General features: G+C 43.2%; 1 protein-coding gene across 3 annotated transcripts in view; it reads right to left on the bottom strand.

Annotated features, from left to right (window-relative positions):
• Window positions 1-3,461: 3,461 nt before the first annotated feature.
• Window positions 3,462-16,815, bottom strand: part of LOC139314909 (dimethylaniline monooxygenase [N-oxide-forming] 4-like) — a 37,189-nt gene continuing 23,835 nt past the window's right edge. Inside the window, exons 7-10 of one of the 3 annotated variants that reach the window (XM_070940899.1) lie at window positions 12,694-12,723; window positions 11,126-11,134; window positions 7,809-7,853; window positions 3,462-4,160 (exon numbers count right to left, since the gene is read on the bottom strand). In XM_070940899.1, coding sequence (XP_070797000.1) covers window positions 3,794-4,160; window positions 7,809-7,853; window positions 11,126-11,134; window positions 12,694-12,723 — 451 coding nt within the window. In that variant the 3' untranslated portion in view covers window positions 3,462-3,793. Of the gene's footprint in view, window positions 4,161-7,808; window positions 7,882-9,468; window positions 9,557-11,125; window positions 11,135-12,669; window positions 12,724-16,815 lie in introns of all 3 variants that reach the window. The other 2 variants (XM_070940898.1, XM_070940896.1) reach the window with 2 other exon arrangements.

Below are 16,815 nucleotides of genomic sequence, written 5' to 3'. Positions count from 1 at the left end.
CAAGCTTTCAGGAATTCTCTAGTTTCTCTAGATTTGGTTTGGTCCAGGATTCTCAATTGAAACTATGGTTAAACTTGTCCATGTGTTGTGCAATTAATTAGTTTTCATCATGTGTTCTGACTGCCAGTTGGTGTTCAGGAATGTGCTCTGTTGGTCTTTGCCTGTTTATCCTACATAGTGGCTGTTACAGTCCTTACAATATGTATGTGTTGTAGATTATTCCTGTTTTTTCTTTTTTGGTTGCTGGGTCTTTTGATTTACTTAAGATGTTTTGGAGGACTTTAATTGGTTTGCATGCTACAGTGATGCTATGTGGTTGTAGTAGTCTGTTGGTTATTTCTGAAATATTTTTAATGAATGGCAGTGTTATCCTTTTCCTAATTTATGTTGGTTGTGCAGTAGTGAGCTGAGTGATCAGGTACATTTGATAAAGTTGCGTAGGTATCTATTTTATTGGAAGTTATATAGATGATTTGTTTTCATTTTCCTGATGTGTTCAGGGTTGCAGTGTGTTTGTGTTTGTCTTACATAGTTTCTCTTGTGGAAGATTGGCTTGTGACTTTGGTAGTGGAACACTTGGTTAGTGTGGGTAGTTTTACAATAGATTTGTTTTTTTTAATTTGCCACCATTACCTCTGCTGACATAAATTGTCCTACCCCACTCTCAACCTTATATTGCCTCAATAAAAACTAGCGTGCGCCCTCCAATCTTTACAGTTTTAATGTGGGACAAGTGAAGGAAATTGGAGGATTCCCCAGCTTAATTTTCCCTTTGATGAAACATCACCTATCCATAAGGAAGTACTACCAATCATGTTTGTCAGGCTTTGCTTGGCAAGCCAGACTAGAAATAGATAAGCAGACATTCAAGGACAAGAGAGCTTTTAATAAGTAGATTTAGTAAAGAAAAGATAACAAAGTCATTATAAAACAATTTTAGTGACTGCTATGTATCAAATGCAAACCCTAATTATACTGAAATAGAATTACACATTCTTGTTCTCCTTTCTTTTGCCTCTTAGTGGAATGGGCTTGAAACCTGTTTTAGTATTTTACTAGTATGGTTTTAGGAGGTTTGCTTGTCCCCTAATTCTATATCTGTGGCAGGGTGGAGGAAGTGTAGGAGGATGCTTTGAATGGTGAATTTGGTGCATGTTAAGTTACTCAGCTAGCAGGCTGAGGTACTTCATTTCTCTAGGCCTGAGACTTCTCAGCCGGGCTAATTTTGGTCACAGGGTCACCACACTTTAAAGAGATTGTTAGACAACTGTTTAGAAATAATCTGAATATCAGATCACAAGTTTGGAGGCGAGGCTGCAAAATGCAATGAGGATGCTCCCTATGCTTCACCTATTAGTTTAGCTAACAAGCAGAGCATGTGGTGAAGCAGGAAGGAGTAATCGATAATGGACACACTCTTTGAGTTGTGCTTCAAAGAAATGATAGTACTTGCAACAAGAGGCCATTGCTATCACCAGATCAAAACAGACTTCCATAAAAAAACCCTTGTGGACAGAAGAAGTGCAAAGTGTATAATATACCCATGGATGACCAAACCACTAAAATAAAGCTGGGGAAACCCAGCACTTTCCTTATTTTTTATTTATTTATTTTTTTTAATTTGATTTATATGCCGCCATTCTCCGGAGACTCAGGGCGGCTTACAATGCGTTAAGCAATAGCCTTCATACTTTTGTATATTTATACAACGTCAGCTTATTGCCCCTACAAACTGGATCCTCAATTTACCCACCTTAGAAAGGATGGAAGGCTGAGTCGACCTTGAGCCTGGTGAGAATTGAACTCGCAATAATTGCAGGCAGCTGGATGTTAAATGCTGCCTTAGGAGGCATTAGCCTCCAACGCCACTCAGGCTCCATTTAAATCAACTTTTAAATTTAAATGCAAGACAGGACACTTTTTTAAAAAAACAAATGTGCTAAGCCTGTGCATATTAAGCATCAGCGCAAGCCTTGAAAAGTGACTTGAAAGCCCCAGTCAGGCATTGCTTGAGCATATGCTTTCATAGAAGCCAGGTGTCCAGCCAAAATGGTCATAGGGAGTAGGTCCCAGCAACTAGGGGGAAAAGCTGCCTGGTCACAGCAGCCTAAGGGAACTACTCAGAGTTTGCAAATACCAATCCTTGGCTGCATTGCTGTCCACTTCATTTAACTTCCTAGAGCATGTCAACAGCAAAGACTGTCTAGGGAAAAAGAAAATCGATACCTGAAAACCAGAACAGGTAAAAATGAGTTCAAGGCTGCCTTAGCTGAGGACTGGGGATGACATTGTTACTGGGATAAATTCCTAATGGGGTTGGGAGGACATGAGGTTATTTTTAGACCAGTATTATTTTGGTCAGTCAGCAGCAACTCAAGGTCTCCGAAAGCTTTAAAGCAGGGATGTCAAACTCAAGGCCCAGGGGCCACATCCGGCCTGCGGGGTGCTTAGATCTGGCCCATGGGGGTGCCTTGGAAATAGCAAAGGACCAGTCCGCAGTGCCTCTACCAGTGAAAACAGAGCTCAGGCAGGCCGCAGGAGGGTTGCAGGAGGCCATTGCAGCTGGAAACAGAGCTTGCGAGGGCTGTATATGGTCCTCCCGAGCTTTGTTTTCACTGGCAGAGGGTTGCAGGAGGCCGTCACAGCTGGAAATGGAGCTTGGGAACCCGTTTTCATTGGCAGAATGCTTGGGCCACCATAGGCGCCCCGACACAAGTGACGTTGAGCTGGCCACATCTACCCTGGCCACGTCCACCCCCGGCCCCCCAAGGACAAACACAACCCTGATGTGGCCCTCAATGAAATAGATTTTGACACCCCTGCTTTAAAAGTTTAATTGCCCCTTTTAAAAATGGGAATATGCATTTTGTGATTTGATTCCAGGAGAGGTCTCCTATTGAAAGATCCCTCATTCCATAGAGTGAGATGACTGTGTTTCATAACACAGTCTTGGTGGCGCAGCAGACTAAAGTGCTGTTAACTAGCACCAGCTGCCTGCAATTACTGCAAGTTCAAATCTCACCAGGCTCAAGGTTGACTCAGCCTTCCATCCTTTCGAGGTAGGTAAAATGAGGACCCGGATTGTGGGGGGCAATAAGCTGACTTTGTACAAAAAAGAACACCGCTTAGGGCCAAAAGCCCTACTAAGCAGGTATATAAAAAAGTATGAAGGCTATTGCTTAATGCATTGTAAACCGCCCTGAGTCTGAGTCCCTGAGAAGGGCGGCATATAAATGGAACCAATAAATAAATGAATGAATAAATAAATAAATAAATAGACTCACGTGGAATATATTTTGTAGAGATACTGGCTGATACATTTAGTGAATGTAAATGTTTATTTTTGATTAGAGTTTGCTTGGAGCATTTTAAGCTATATACTTCATTGCATTTTAATTTTAAAACAATTGATACAGCTTAGAAAACAATATTGGAAAAAACAATCAATCAATAAGGAAGGATTATAGGGCAGTTGTCTACAGGTTGCCTGAATCTGATGAAAATGAGGAAGATCATGGAAAAGTAAATGGAAGACAAAAGTTGCAGTTTTGCATAAGGTCAGGGTGCTATTCTGCATAACCTGTGAAACAACCACTCAGGTTTCATGAGATGAACATATCAGGTAATACGTTCCATTGGACATAGATATTTCTGAGCAAAAATATTGTATTTTGCAAGATTATTTTTCAAAGTCCAGCATATATATGCATTTTGTATGCTGCTTTGATGCCAGATTAGGTTTTGATTCCTGCTGTAAAATTATGAAATAAAGTTCTAAGATTAGATGTTTTCCTTAGCTGGTATAAAATGAGTACAGAAGTATGATGAGTATAGTAGTTCCAAGGAATGCAGTGAAGTGGAATATTTTTTTCCAAAAGGGTGGCTTGATATGTTTTGAAGAATTGTCTATGACCCGAGTCTTCAGGGGCTTGAGAACACGATCCCACTGGGTCAGAATTGCATTTCTAGCTTTCTCCCACTTTCCAGGTCCACAAAGGCGATACTGGTAAGAAGTACAAGGACCAAATAAGATCTTCAAAGCTAGTTTGGGGTCCTGTAGTAAAAGTAATGGCACATTGGGCTTAACCCCTATGCAAACAGCAATTTCATCCATGTAGTGAACAAATGATTCCTTTTTTTTCTCTGTGTTGGAAATACCCCTGGAGCAGAAGACAAATGGAAATAATAATAAATATTCTGTAGCTATAGATGGTGAGAAAGACATGGAACTTTGGGACAAATGTCATGCCATTTGTTGGAGACAGCCTGGTCTGTAAAGTGGGGAATTAGTCTGGAATCTTTACATGGGCACAAGAAGGCAAAGTGAACCTCCCCCCCACCCCCCATTGAATGCCATTGAACATTATCTAGTCTGGCCCAAACGCAAACCGTTAGTCTGGAAGATTGCTGTGAAATAGGCACGAGCAGTTAAGTAGCTAATTGAACTCTTCATGTGTGGATCTGTTGTTCATGCTTGTCACCATACTGACTTTGGCACTGGGAACTCTAGTTCAGCAACATTCAGAGGGACATTTATTGTGAACTTTGATGTGATAAATTTGACTGAAAGAAGTGCATCCTAGATCCAGGCATTAGTGAAAGTGAAATTTGTTAAAATAAAACAGCAGCAAATGGCAAAATACATAGTAGGATATAGTAGAGAACGAATTAAAGATGCTATATTGCAAATTTAATTTAGTTTAAATGTACATGAAATTAAATAAAATATCCTTGATCAGATTCATATACTTTGGGAGTAGAATTTTGTGCATGCAATTTACAGCCCAATATCATAATGAATAAAAGCCTCTATTCCTGCATTAAACCATGGCATATTGAGTAATAGTTTGAGTTTTCTTTTTGAAACTAAAAAGAAACATGCAATATCTGAAACATCAGAAACAATAGAAATGTTTGAAATACAGAAAGGTTTATTTCCTTTCTGAAGTTAAATGTGACCCATTCATTTGTAAATCAGTTGAATGTATGTCACAGCAAATTATCTTCCACCCAGAGCAGTAAATTGCTCAGATCTCCTACGTTTTGCCTTGTCCTGGGATCTGTTTCTTCTCTAGCACAAGAAAAACTCAATAGCATATTATTTGCTTTTCTTAATGTTATATCTGATTAAAATAAAAACAACGAAAAACCCTGCTATTGTCATATATAGCCAAACCAAACATATAACAAGGGTTACCTGGAATCAAAAGTATCTACTGTAATTAGAAGTGTCTAACCACACAGAAAAGCCACAATTGAATAATTCAGATGCTTCTAGGTCAGATTTGTATGGTGTCTCATCCAAAGAATTTTACATAAAAAAGAGTGACCTTCTCCCTGTAACTCTCCTATATCCTCCTTATCCCACTCAAAACCCAAAGGAAAAGAGAGAATACTGTGGCTACACAATATCTTTTTTTTAATGGCATTAAGCCTGGAAATATTTCATGAGTCAAGGTGTAGTGCAAGTTATTTTCTATGGCCACATGATGGCACCATATGGACGGTTGACAACTGCACAAATATATATAATATTTTCTTCTTCTATGGTTTAAGGATTTTCAAACATGTTCTATGTTCTGTAATGCCATTAAAAGGACTGGGGCCAGTATTACAGGTCACCATACCTAGCCCTTCTGCCTCAAGGATCCTAAAATATTTCCTTTTATGTTTAGTATAGATCACCTTTCTATTCAGAGGGTACATTGCGTAACTCTGAAAATAGCATTCAGCATCTATTTAGATAAAAAAAAAAAAAACCTTGATAAAGAATATTAAAACAGCCAGGAAAAGTTACACACACTTCTGCACCAGTTAGCTTTTTTACCTATATACTTGAAGCAGCAACTCTTAGGCCACAGTTATATAGCAGTAATATCCACAATCAGTATGCCAAGATAAAATGTTTTGTCCCAATTGTTGATCTTTTCAATGCTGCAGTAGCAAGAAAGTGGTATGTTCTAGCCTTATTGTTTCAATGCAGGACAAATTAAAAAAAAGTTCTTGGTAAATTCTCTCAGCTATGTACCCCTATAGGCAGGAAAAAGCAACCTTCAATTGTAGTCCCTAATGTAGGAATGGGTAAGGAGAGGCAGCTGCTTAGAATGCCTGATTTAGCAATCTGTCAAGTTACCTAACATGACACAGAGAACTATATAGAAGAATAGGGTTGGAAAGGATCTTGGAGGTCTTCTAGTGCAACCTCCTGCCTATAGCAGCAGATCCTAGTTTATTCTGGATAGATGGTTACCCAGACGTTCGGAAAACTACAGTGATGGAGCAACCACAACTTCCAGAGGCAAACCATTCCAGTGATTAATTGGTCTCACTGTCAAGAAATTTCTCCGTAACTTCTAAGTTGGAGCTCTCTTTACTGTTCTTCCACCCATTAATTCTTGTCCTGCTCTGAGGTGGAGAGTAAGTTGATTCCCTCTTCTCTTTGACAGCTGTTCAAGTATTGGAAGACAGTTATCCTATCACTCCTAGTCTGTCTCTTCATTAGACTAGGCCAGTGATGACGAACCTTTTTGGCACCAAGTGCCCAAACCAGAATGCACGCCGGAGCGTTGGAAACCTGAAGACCAGGTGGCTGGCATGTGCATGTGCACCGGCCACCTGGTCTTTGGGCTTCCGGCGCTCCGGCACGCGCAAAGACCAGCTGGCCAGCGTGCATGCACGCTGGAAACCAGAAGAGCAGCTGGAGACGGCGCGCATGCCCATAGAGAGGGCTCACCGTATCACCTCTGCCATGCATGCCATAGGTTTGCCATCACAGGACTAGACATACCTAGCTTCCTCAATCATTCATCATATGGTTTAGCCTTCAGACCCCTTGTCATCTTTGTTGCTCTTCTCTGCACTCTTTTCTAGGATCTCAACATCTTTTCTGTATGGTGGTGACCAGAATTGGATGCAATATTCCCACTGTGGTCTCACAAGTGCTGTATAAAGCGGTACTACCTCTTGAAACTATTCTTCTGTTGATGCAATCCAGGACTTCATTAACTTTTTTGGCAGCTGTAACACATTGCTGGCTCATACTTATGTGATGGTCTACTAGATATGTTGGTCTACTATAATAAAGATTTGAATTGATTTGACAAACAAGATTGAATAAGAAATTTGAAAACCATTTGTGAGGCATTATATGGGTAGATGTCCAATATTTCCATGATCAAATGGCATATCCTAATTCTGAGTTACCATATCATTGATGTAATGAGCTATCAGGAGAAAAGAGAAAAATTACTTTAAAACTGGAACAGATTAAGATTAGTTAAACTGAATCAGCTAGGGTTTGGGGATGAGATGAAGGCAATGTCATCAGGACATGGTATTTAAAAACTGGAACAAGTTTATCCTGTGGTTAGGGGGATATGAGGGTAAGACCTTAGGCTCAATTTTTCTTTCTAAGCCAGTCAATGTCAATAGAGGACCAGTTGCTAAAATGCACATAAACATGCCCAAGAAATTACCAGGAGTTGATCTGAGTAGAATTAGAGATTATTTTTTTACATTTAAAAAAACAGTGTGGAACTTTGTTATGCCCTTTCCAATTTACTTCATTCTTTGTGATATGTTTTGCCTCATCTTATTTTAGGAGTATCATGTCTTCTCTTTAAAGAGTTCCTGTCTGTTAACTTCTTCCCAGGAACTTTGCATACACTTTTCAGGGAATTTTGCCAGAATGATACCTTGAATTAATATTTGTTTACTCCCTGGGTTAACATTTTCTTTTCTAATTCACTGAATCTGAGAGGCAAAAAGTACTAACTATAGCTTTTAAAATAATATATAACATTTCATACTTTTTAAGGAGCCTTTTCTTCTGCATAGCAATTTCATTCATCATTCTGTTCATTGGAGGCAGCTTATTAGATCCTGGTAAGGAAAAAAAAAGGAAACAACATGGATGAGTTTTGACCATGACAACCTCAGCTGTTGCTTTGAGTTTCTTTAGGCAAAATGGCCTGTTAGGCCACACTCTGTGGCTAGTCACAATGTTTTAGACATATTTTAACAATACTACAACCTGCATTCCTGGCTTAGGCTACTCCTGTGACTTCTTGCAAGGCCTGAAATTCGGATTACCGGACTTGTTGACAAACCTCAGTGGAGGCCCCTAACCTCGGAGGGGATTTTGAGCTGTTTGTTTTTGGAACGAGTACAGTAAGGAACTGGCTGGCTGCAGACGCTCCCGGTAGGCCTGCTTTTAATGAAACTCTATCAGCTTTTTAGTCTCTTTCTCCCACATATTTCCCCTGTGAAATAATTTAAACAATTTAAACAATTCTGAAAATAGATGATAGCAAAGAAGTGGGAGTAAAAGACAAGCCGTTATTTGGAAAGGAGATTGGTTTTTACCTCCGTGGTGCCTCGGTTGAGACCATCATTAAGGCCTTCCTTAACTACGATTGCCGAGGGAGGATAAATTGTTGCGATATTTAATTTTGCTGGGAGATACTGGATCAACTATCTACCAGAGTGGTGAAGAAGAGTAAGAGGCAGAGAGCTGACTCTCTCTCCCCAAAATCTATGACAGAACTTAATTACTCCAAGCCTCTTAAACAGCTTAAATTGAATGACTTTATGGAGAGGTGTAATCCAGAACCCCAATCTGAACTTCGAACTTTGTCTCTGTCGACTGTATCATTGGGAGAGGGAGATACAAAAAGGGAGCTTTCTTCCTGGATTTCAGATTTAAACTCGCCTGATAGAATGGGTGACTTTTCAAGCTTTATCCCCTCTCCTACTTCTAGCTGTTTAAAAGAAGTTCCGACATATTCAGACCTCAGAGAGATGGTCTGTACTCAGAGTATGTTAACTGCGCACACAGTAGATTCAATATATGACTTACTGACATCGATCAAAAGAGACATCGAGAGGATCTTCCAATTCTTAAATGGCCCTCACCCTGCAGCTAAGGAGGGTGAGACTGCACACCGTCCTGACGCGCGGAGAGAGTGGAAGGGTTTAAGACCTCAACCCAAACAACAAAGCATTGCAAGTACTGACGCTAACCCTCATCAAGGAAGAAGGTTGTTAAAGAAACAAATTGCTTTAAGGATAAGGAAAATCCCATGCAATAGAGGACGATGGACTTCAAAGGAAAGGATAATCCTCTCACTTGCACAGCTATTGAAATCTGATCCTTTATTAATAGATCTACTCAGATACGAAAAACTTCCCCAGCATAGCAATTGTGTTTGACTAATACTGCATTTTGACAGCAATACTATTCCGAATGCTGTAATGAAAAGAAAAGGATCCCTGCTGAGATTTGAAGTCATTCCTACAAGAGTCTTCTTGAGTGGGCCTATTAAACCGCTTTTACAAGGACTTAACCAAACATCAAAAATGGTACCTAGGAACCACTCTGCTACCTCCAGGGTCTTTCCTCTAGAATCCGGAGAAGCTATGGAGGCAGGCCAGACCAGGGAGGTCCCACATATGAAGGCAAGCACCGACAGAGGATGTTATAATCAGCGAATTTGTCTCCTTGTCTCCAAAGGAGCAAAGGTCGATGTTAATTGAATTTGACTTATTAAGATCTTCGCTAGCAGAAGCCTGCAGTTCAACGAGAAGGCTATCCAAGTTGGAAGAACGGGGAAAGCATGTTCAGACAAGGCCTAAAGTTGTTAAGTCCGTCCAGCGGGATAGAAGGGAAGGCAAAAGACTTTTCAAAGAAACAAAGACCATGAATGTAGTGGCAGAAGTTCACCCTCCCCCAACTGTGCAACTGCCCTCACCTGTCTCATCTTCCTTAAGAACGGGGGAGGCACTTCCGCAACAATCAGAGGCCACTTTTGACTCCTTTGGCACTCCAGAGAAGGCGGTGGTAGTAATTCTGGATCCCTCCACCAGAAGGGTGGAGGAAGAAACACAAGGAGTAGTGCCTCGGGGTGATTGACTAGACAACAAATGGCCAATAACTAGGGTATCTTATATCCCTAGCCTTTCCCTCCTGTCCTGGAATATAGCGGGCTGGAAAGGCATTGCAAACCGGATGGATTTTATAAAACTGATTTCAACACATCAACTCATCCTCCTTCAAGAAACCTGGCTGACTACTAATGATCCACAGATCAGCTTACCGGGCTTTGCCTCATGGCATAAACCGGCAGGCAAAGTCAATTTAAGAGGGAGGGCAATTGGGGGCTTAACCATGATGGTCAAAAGGGATACGGGATGGAAGGGTGAAGAAATTACTTTAGACCCTCAATTCCAATATATTCTGCCTATTAGATTTTCGTTCAGGGGGATGGACTTAATCTTAATTAATGTATATATCGCTCCTTTTTCATTCCACCTTCTAGGAAGGGATTTATGGGATGAATTAGATTCAGTATTAGCTACCTTAAAGGGACGCTTTCCCCAAGCAAAAATTATATTAGCTGGAGATACTAATGCAAGACTAGGCCCCTCAATGAAGAGCTATGCTAACCGAGACCTGGTACCAACTGGATACTTTTATAATGAGTTCACCTGGTCCTCAATGGACAAGAGGACCAATAAATATGCCCAGAGGTTAATTTCCCTGCTGTTTATGAATGATATGCAAGTATTTAGTGGCTTGAGTGATGGGTATATATATCCCTATACTTTCTTGTCCAACAAAACATCAACCTCTATCGATTATATCTGCACTTCCTCTAGTTTAGTACACCATTTTTCAAATGTAAGAACTATATTTAGAGAGGAAAGTGACCACTATCCCATCACGGCTCTGGTTTCACTCTCTTCAGAAGTTAGGCCTCATTCAAGAGAGGAAATTGACACCTTAGTAAACGCCCGGGTTTATAACTACAAAAGGTTATATTGGCACAGACTTGATGTCAAATCTGTGACCACTTATTTGGGCTCAGATGAAGCCAGGCAGCTAGCAAGGGAAATCTCCCAATCTAAGCCCGGAGACAACACCCCAATGCCAGCTTATATAGAGCTAACTTCTACTCTTAAGAACTTAATGATCCAGAATGATAGAAAAGTAGATGGGATCTCTAGAAAGTGGTTTGATGACGATTGCCATAGCTTGAGGTCAAATCTAAGAGCCGCAGTTAGGAAAGTTAACCGGTCCAGACAGGATGGTGATTATTCAAATATGGTTCAACTCAGGAGAGCATACAAATCCCTCCTGAAAAACAAGAAAAGTAGCTATAATACCAGGATGTGGAAAGAGGTAGAAATGGCAGCGAAATCCCAATTCCCTATGATCTTTTGGCATAAGATAGCCGGTATATTAAAACAACGTTCCCCATTTATGGACACTGATATATCAGCAGTAAAATGGGAGAAGCACTATCTTGCTTTATTTAATGGTAATAATACAACAAATGTCTTGCAACTGGATATTCTCCAGCAGGAATTAAGGAAATGTCCGGAATGGACACCAGTTACCTCTACCGAAGTTACACATATAATTCAATCCTTAAAAGCCGGGAAGGCCCCTGGAGAGGACTTGCTGCCTCCTGAACTCTTTAGGTCCAACATTGACTTTTGGGTACCGGTGCTGGTAGCACTGTTTACTTATATCAATAAAGTAGGGATAATCCCTGAAGGATGGAGGTTAGCTATAGTTTTTCCAATTTTCAAGAAAGGTGACAGAGCCGCCCCATCCAACTACCGACCCATCAGTCTTCTTAATATAATTTCAAAAATGTATACGAAACATCTGCTAAATAAAATAGAGGACTGGTGCTTGGATAAGGAAATTCTGGCAAATGAGCAGGCAGGTTTTAGATCAGGTAGGTCTACCATTGACAATTGTTTTGTCCTTTCCCACTTAATTAATAAATACAAGACCCAGGGGAAAAAGCTGTATACCGCCTTTATTGACCTTACCGCTGCTTTTGATTCTATAGATAGGAACCATTTGTGGAGGAAACTACAAGTCATGGGGATGGACCCCAGACTTATTTTGTTGATCAGGACTCTCTATACTAATACGGCAATTAGAGTCAGATATGCAGCAAATGGGGCCTCAACAAACAGCATACCGACAACTAGAGGAGTGAGGCAGGGCTGCCTGCTGGGCCCTACTCTTTTTAACCTTTATATAAATGATATCCCAGCGGAGCTGGAAGATCTTCTGACGCATAGCCCCCAAATAGGCTCTAGATTTATTAACGTATTAATGTACGCCGATGACTTAGTGCTGTTTTCTAGAACCCAAATAGGAATGAGGAGACTTCTTGCCAAGCTCACATGTTATTGTACTACAAACCACTTGACTATAAATGTAGCTAAATCAAAAGTTTTAGTCTTTGGCAATAAGAATAAAAAGCACAATTGGCAGATTAATGACACAAAGATTGAGCAAGTTACCCAATATACTTATCTTGGAATTGTTTTTTCCAGTGCAGGAGGTTGGACTCCGCACCATCAATACCTTTCTCAAAAGGTCAGAGCAGGAGCAAGCCTTGTATCCAAATTAAGTAAACGTATCCAACCAACCTCCATTTTACCTCTTCGTAAAGTCTTTCAGGCTAAACTTGTTCCGATCATGCTCTATGGTGCCGAAATTTGGGGTCTTACAGAGGCCCCCATATTGGAGAGAACTCAAAATAATTTGTTAAGGAGGATGCTCGGGGTAAACAATTCCACTTCAGCTGCAGCCGTCAGAGCTGAATTGGGACATTTCTCACTGTACACCTATATAATCACTAGGGCAGTAGCCTACTGGCTAAAAATGACTCAGATGGAAGCCAGCAGACTCCCCAAAATCTGCCTAGAGGAACAGCAGATTTCAAATCCTCAAAAGTATTCCTGGCTAGCCCGGCTGTCAGAAATATTGAACCGATATGGCGTAGGGCTCCCGTTGTGTGACACACTGAAGCAAGTTAAACAACGGATTAAAGATATACATGGGCAAATGGACATGGCAACTCTTTCAACTAATCACTCGCTTAAACTGCTGACAGCAGTTAAAATAACTTTCACCCTGGAAAGTATTTACATTTAGAAATGCCATCAGTGGAGAGACAGTTATTTGTTAAGTTTAGATTCGAACTTTTAGATACCAACGTTAAATTCGGCCGTTACCGGAAAATCCCGTATGACAAAAGAACATGTATATGTGGGGTAAACGTCATGGAGGACACGGCACATATAATATTCGAATGTAGGCTGTATGAGGAAGTAAGAAAACAATATCTGTCCCCGATTATAAATAAATTTCCCCACTGGAATATAAGGCATAAACTAGCATTTCTGTTGAAGGCTGACTCTCCTCCCATGGTAAGGGCTATCACTCACTATCTTAAAAGGATGACAGCAATACGAGCCAGTTATATCGAAAAGAATTTCATTGATTGTAAGAAAGATGAGCTGAGTTAGAGAGGAGCTATCTTATTTGGGTTATCTAGTCTTGGCAACTTAGCTATTGAAATCTGATATTGTAAAATTTTAATGTCATATATCATATATTTTTAGATTGTTATTTCTGTAACTGTTTTGCCTTTTTCCCTTTTTCTTTTCTGTTTTGTTTGAAAAGGCCTTCGGGCTATTCAATAAACAAATACAATACAACTTAAACAAAAAAATTTAACACTCACTCTGTGCTCTAGCCATGCCCTCCTTACCCAAACTTCCCCAGTCTTTCTCTCAGTTGCTGACAGACTGAGGTGAATTTTTAGCTCTGTGCTCTGGTTAGGTAGTGCGAATAGGCTTTTTATTTATTTTTTATTATATTTTTTTCTTCCTTGCGGTGGAGAGCGGAAGATCTGAGATTAGCTTGCCCGCCAGTCAGCTGTAGTCGCCAGTAACGTGCCTGGACGACCCAGGCCGTTCCGAGCTTTGCGCTTGCAGCGCTCTCAGCAGCTGGATTCCGACCCCGCGGGGCGGATCCGGCCAACATTTTGCCGCCGGTGGAGTGGGGCGCTGGGCGGTTTCTTCTGTCTCATCCCCTCCACCATGAGGTTGTTTGTTTCCAGCATGGCTCTTCGGCGTTAGATAGGAGGCAGCGGTGCGGGCGCACAAATTTCGTGCCTTTGGAGCTGAATCATCGGAATGAGTGGCTGTGGTCCCGTCAGGTTTCTGCGGGCGGCGTGGTCCTCGTGAGGCCAGAAAGCGCTTTGGAAGATCGTCGGCTGCCGTGAGTTGTTGGGAGGAACTGCGCAGCCATTTCCTGGGCCGCCAGTCTCCGGAGCTGTGTTTCCTTTGGTTGGGCCTTGCTCCCAGTAGTTGTTTGGGGCGGAATTTGCTGGCTCACTACGGCCGCCATTTTTGGAGCCACTCGCCATCGCGCCCGCCATTTTGTTGAGGGAAGTTAGCGTGGCACGCAACAACAGGCTTCTGGCCCTCCCAGGCTGGTTGGGAGGGGCGTTTCTCCCCCCCCCACACGAAGGGATCATATCGTTATAAGGCCCTGTCACTCTTGACTGACGGCAGGCCTTCCTTGATAGCCCGGAACCAAGTTTGCCTCCCTTACTGCAGGTGTGCTGTTTGGGTGCCATATCTGCCTATTAATAACCCCCTCTTGGGTGACTGAGCCTTTGGGGGTCCTTTTGCCTTACGAGTTCTTAGTTAGGAGACTAGCCCTCCTAGGTCAGTCAGATCACATAAATCGAAAGGGGGCAAGCGGTCTGTGTCTGGCAGCCGCATGTCTCATCGCTCCAGGTTGTCTGCTGCTTCTGACAGGGATGCCCTCAGGCGCCATAAGGCATTTGAGCGCCAGTATGAAAAGGCCAAGCGGGCCGCTGACACTTCAGCAGCTCTTTCTACTCCTGAGACTGCTAGCGAGGAGTCCCATGTACCAGTCCCCCGGGCCTTGTCAAAAAGGGTCTCGCAATCCTACCTGATGTGTCAGCTGTGGGTTTGGCCTCATCCCCTCCGCCTCGCAGACAGGTTCCTTCGGCAACCTTTACACCCACAGCAGCGGGGCTTCGACCTGTGGACCCGCCTTCTGCGGGCACACAAATGGACTTTCAAACCATGCTGTCCATGGCCTTGGCATCTATCATGGCCGCTGGAGCTCAGCACTCAGCCCAGGGAGCCCCTCCTGCGCCTAGCCAAGCTGCATCCTCCGCTTCGACCCATCGCAGGACCCGCTCTCCTCATCAACGTGAGACTGACTCTTCTGCTGATTCGGACCATGGGGAGGACTACCCGGAAGATCTCGCATTCTCGGAGGATTAGGGTTTGTTGCCTGACTCCCTGGCTTTCACGGGCCTTTTTCGACCTGCGTTATTCAAGTCCCTTCTCCACAAGGCGCGCTTGACAACTAATCTGGGTTTGGTAGGGGCGCAACCTTCTACCTCCCAATCTGAGTCAGGTCCGCATGATGCCTTGTTCAAGCAAGCTAAGCAAGAGAAGGACTTCATTCCATGTCCCCAGCTGTTCATGGACATTCTTCAAGCCCCTTGGGGTCAGCCTGCATCGTCGACGGCACCAAACAATCAGGACAGGAAACTTTACTGTCCTGCACCTGAGTTGGAGGCGTTGTTGGACTTACCGGCCGTTGACGTTCCGGTGGCAGGTCTCACATTTCAGTCGATGATTTCGGCAGACCCACTGGACGGCCTGAAGGCGGAGGACAGGCGCACGGAACTGGCCTTTCGGAAATCGCACCAGGCTGTGGCCTAGACCATCAGGACCGCAACTAGACGTCATTTTTTAATCGCGCCTCCTTGATTTGGCTGAAACAGTTGCAAGAACGCCTTCCTCCCAAGGAAACCCTTTTGCACCAAGACGTTAACAAGATTATTGCGGCCACGGAATATTCTGCTGATACGTCCTTGAATTCTGTTAAGTTTGCATCACGTGCCTTGGTGTCTTCCATCATATCTTGGCATCTCTTCTGGCTGCGACCTTGGAAGGCCGACGTCAAGACAAAATGGAAGCTAGCTGCTGCCGCTTACAAATCGCCCAACCTCTTTGGTGCTGCTCTCGACCCTGTTCTCGTTGAGGACAAGGATAAGCAAAAGGTCCTTCCATCGGCCTTTCGTAGGCAGGAGTGGCGCTATACACCTTACACACAGTGGCAGCCCTTTCGGCCTTACTCGGGGGCCGGTGGGCCCTCCTCTTACCGACGACCGTTCCAATCATCCAACCGTTTTTCAGACAGGCAAAGATTCCGGGACCGTGGCAGGCAGCAGTCCGCGTCAAAGCGCCCCTTTCATGGCTCCGGTTCCAAGCCCTATCGTCAGGGAAAATGACTCATCGCCATCCGGTCCCGTTGGCGGTTGGCTGCAAGCCTTTCATCGTCAGTGGGCAGCGTCAACATCGGACATGTGGGTTCATCGCACTGTGGCCCAAGGACTCTTGATCGAATTCGTAGATCGTCCTCCGAGTCGTTTCGTCGGGTGCCCTGTGCCTCGATCAGCCGAGCTCCGTCGTCTCATGTCAGCAGAAAAAACTCACCTGTTGGATATCAAGGCGATAGACCCGGTTCCCGAGGACTTGTTAGGGATGGGGTTTTACTCGATTCTCTTCCTGGTCCCCAAAAGCTCGGGGGGCATCAGAGGGATTCTCAACTTGAAAGACCTGAATCGGGCGGTTCATTACCGCCAATTCAAAATGCACTCGCTGCGGTCAATACTGGCTTCAGTTCAGCAGGGAGACCTCATGCAATCAGTGGACTTACGCGAGGCTTATCTCCATGTGCCAGTGCATCCCTTCCATCACAGGTTTCTGCGGTTCGAGTATGTGGGCAGGCATTATCAGTACTGTGCCATGCCATTTGGACTTTCCTCGGCACCCAGGACATTCACCAAGCTGGTGGTAGCGGTGGTTGCGACTCTCAGGCCGGTTCCGGTTAGACTATTGTGTTATCTAGACGGCATCCTAGTCCTCTCGTCATCCTGGGATCAAGCGGCA

This window comes from Pituophis catenifer, unplaced genomic scaffold (genome assembly GCF_029215685.1).
Source record: "Pituophis catenifer annectens isolate HBS135680 unplaced genomic scaffold, rPitCat1.0.hap2 SCAF_3, whole genome shotgun sequence".
NCBI classification, from domain to species: Eukaryota; Metazoa; Chordata; class Lepidosauria; order Squamata; family Colubridae; genus Pituophis; species Pituophis catenifer.
Note: the sequence above shows the minus strand (reverse complement) of the source record. Positions and strands in the feature narration are given on the sequence as shown.